The sequence below is a fragment of the Vombatus ursinus genome, unplaced genomic scaffold (assembly GCF_900497805.2).
Source record: "Vombatus ursinus unplaced genomic scaffold, bare-nosed wombat genome assembly UNPS02014968.1, whole genome shotgun sequence".
NCBI classification, from domain to species: Eukaryota; Metazoa; Chordata; class Mammalia; order Diprotodontia; family Vombatidae; genus Vombatus; species Vombatus ursinus.
In genome coordinates, this window is record NW_020954746.1 from 23,494 (window position 1) to 26,174 (window position 2,681).

Consider the following 2,681-nt stretch of genomic DNA (forward strand, 5'->3'; position numbering starts at 1 on the left):
GTTTATGTGTTTGTGTCTTAAGCATCCCCACCACCATAATAACACAATATAGTAGAGTTCTTTGTTTGCTCATTCTTACAACCTGCTTCCTGACTTCTGATGATGTTAAGACTGCATTCTAGCATATGTCTGGATGAAAGGTTTGGGCTGGTCCTGATGCTTTTTTCTTAAGATTTTGAGTTTTCCTTTTTCCAGGATGTGAGGGACAGGCAACTTTCACTGCTCACAAAGTGGTCTAATAAAGTTCAAAATCTCTTTGTTGTCCTCTTTCTCCTGCTGCCTGAGTTTTGCAACTTCTTGACCTGAGTTCAGTCTGTTCAAGAGTAGGTTGCTGATGTGTGCAACCCCTATCAGCCAGGTAGAAAGGTCTTTTGTTTCTGAGTGTCAGAATTGTAGGTTCCTCATTTCATTTGGGATTCTTACCCTGATTATTGTGCCGAAGGCTGAGCTACAAGTTTCTGGCTTCTGAACTTACTCCTTTATCAGAAAACCACAGAAAACCTCCCTACCCAGAGCCCTGAGACTTCTTACACTTAAACTTAGGTATCCTTCTCAGTCTCCCCTGAGTTTGTGACCCAGAACTACCAAATGGCACCTGTCTTCCTTACGGTGCTATAGTACAGATCTGGGGCTGTCTCAGTATGGATCTCTGAACTCTTCTTGCTTTGGGACATAGCTTCTTCCAAGGTATTTCATTATAGAGTTTCTGGTCAGCGGATTTTCCAAGGTGCTAAAGTGCTCCCATGATGGCCTGCTCTCTTGACTCTGTCTCCAATGTCCACAGACCTCCTTGTCTCTCACTGTGCCAACTTGGGTTGGACGAAGGACTCATTGTGACTTTTTCTGAATTTTGATCTGGTGCATTTTTTAGATCTGTTTGAAGGAGTTTGTGGATGGGATCCCACCATACTGCTTTGTAACATCCCACCATCTTGGCTCCTTCTTGCTTCCATATGGTTGTTATAGTTTGCAATATTTCTTTGAGAACTGTTTGTTCATATTATTTACTATCCATCTATTGGGAAATGGGTCAAGGTCTTAAATATTAAAATATATTCTGGTATTCAATAATAGGTTTGCAGTTATACAATGGGGATACAATCATGAGAAATGCATAATCATTGATGGCACTTAAATAACAAATCACTTGTGCTCTGTTTTCTTCAGAATGCCTGAGAGTAAAAGAGAACTTTAAAAAATGGAAGGGGCCAATCAAACCATTGTGACAGAATTTGTCCTGTTGGGCCTCTCTGGCCACCCAAGGCTGGAGACCATTTTCTTTGTTCTGGTGCTGTGGATGTACCTGGTGATCCTTCTGGGCAATGGTATCCTTATCATAGTAACTATCTATGACTCCCACCTGTACACACCCATGTACTCCTTCCTTGGCAACCTCTCCTTCCTGGACATTTGCTACACTACGTCCTCTGTGCCCCTAATTCTAGACAGTTTCCTCACCCCAAGGAAAATAATATCCTTTTCTGGTTGTGCAGTACAAATGTTTCTATCCTTTGCAATGGGAGCAACTGAATGTGTGCTCCTGAGCATGATGGCATTTGACAGTTATGTGGCCATCTGCAAGCCCCTGAGATACCCTGTTATCATGAACAAGGATACTTATGTGTCAATGGCTGCTGGGTCATGGATAGCAGGAGACATCACTTCTGCAGTGCAAACCTCTCTTGCAATGAAATTGCCTTTTTGTGGAGATAATGTCATCAATCATTTCACATGTGAAATCCTGGCTGTCCTCAAATTGGCCTGTGCAGATATCTTACCTAATGTGATTAGCATGACACTTGCTGATGTAATTTTTCTGGTTTTCCCAGTGCTGTTCATTTTTATTTCTTATGTTTTCATCCTCTCCACAATATTGAGGATCCCTTCAGCAGAGGGGAGACGCAAAGCCTTTTCCACCTGCTCAGCCCACCTGACTGTGGTGATTGTATTCTATGGAACAATCTTTTTCATGTATGTGAAACCCAAATCTAAGGACTCTCTTGGAGTAAGCAAAGAAGACATTACAGACAAGCTTATCTCCCTGTTCTATGGTGTTGTGACTCCCATGTTCAATCCTTTGATCTACAGCCTGAGGAACAAAGATGTGAAGACAGCAGTGAAGAATTTGATGGGTCGAAAGCTCTTCGCTGAGTGAATTCAGACAACCTCTATCTGATCCTTGGGAAGGAAAGAACATACATGCAAAGATGAACTTGAGAAATATTTAAACAGAAAGGTTCTATGTAACAAAACAAAGAACCTATTTTATTTAGCACTCATTATAACTGCTATTTCAGACAACAAACTCAATCTCTAAAGCCAGCTAATGTAAGAAGTACTTTGTCATGGAGGTACATATTTGTCTGGTGTACAAAGTATGGATAGTAATGAAAGGAGCTTTACTGTTCTATTATTGACCCTGAAGAAATAATTCATCTTCAACTATCTTTTTCTTTGCTCATTATTTTTCAATTATATTCATGTTTCAATTATTCTAGCCTGACCAATATAAAAGTCTAGGTAATATTTCAAGCCACTAAGTTAATCTAAATAACAGTAAGGCACACGGGTCTGAGAGCTTTGAGCAAGAAAACTTGGAATGAAAAGAGAACCAAGAAAGTTGAACTCTGAAAGAGAAAGAATTCTACCTTATACCTAGTATATAGTAGGTTCTTAGTGTC

The 2,681-nt window shown here is 40.3% G+C and overlaps 1 protein-coding gene across 1 annotated transcript; it reads left to right on the plus strand.

Annotated features, from left to right (window-relative positions):
* Positions 1 to 1,198: 1,198 nt before the first annotated feature.
* Positions 1,199 to 2,155, plus strand: LOC114030615 (olfactory receptor 13C7-like). Its single transcript, XM_027845467.1, has one exon. The coding sequence runs from the start codon at positions 1,199 to 1,201 to the stop codon at positions 2,153 to 2,155; it is 957 nt and encodes a 318-aa protein (XP_027701268.1).
* The last annotated feature ends 526 nt before the right edge of the window (positions 2,156 to 2,681 follow it).

Coding starts and splice junctions, on each gene's coding strand:
- LOC114030615 (XM_027845467.1), top strand. CDS start 1,199: ATGGAAGGGGCCAATCAAACCATTGTGACAGAATTTGTCCTGTTGGGC.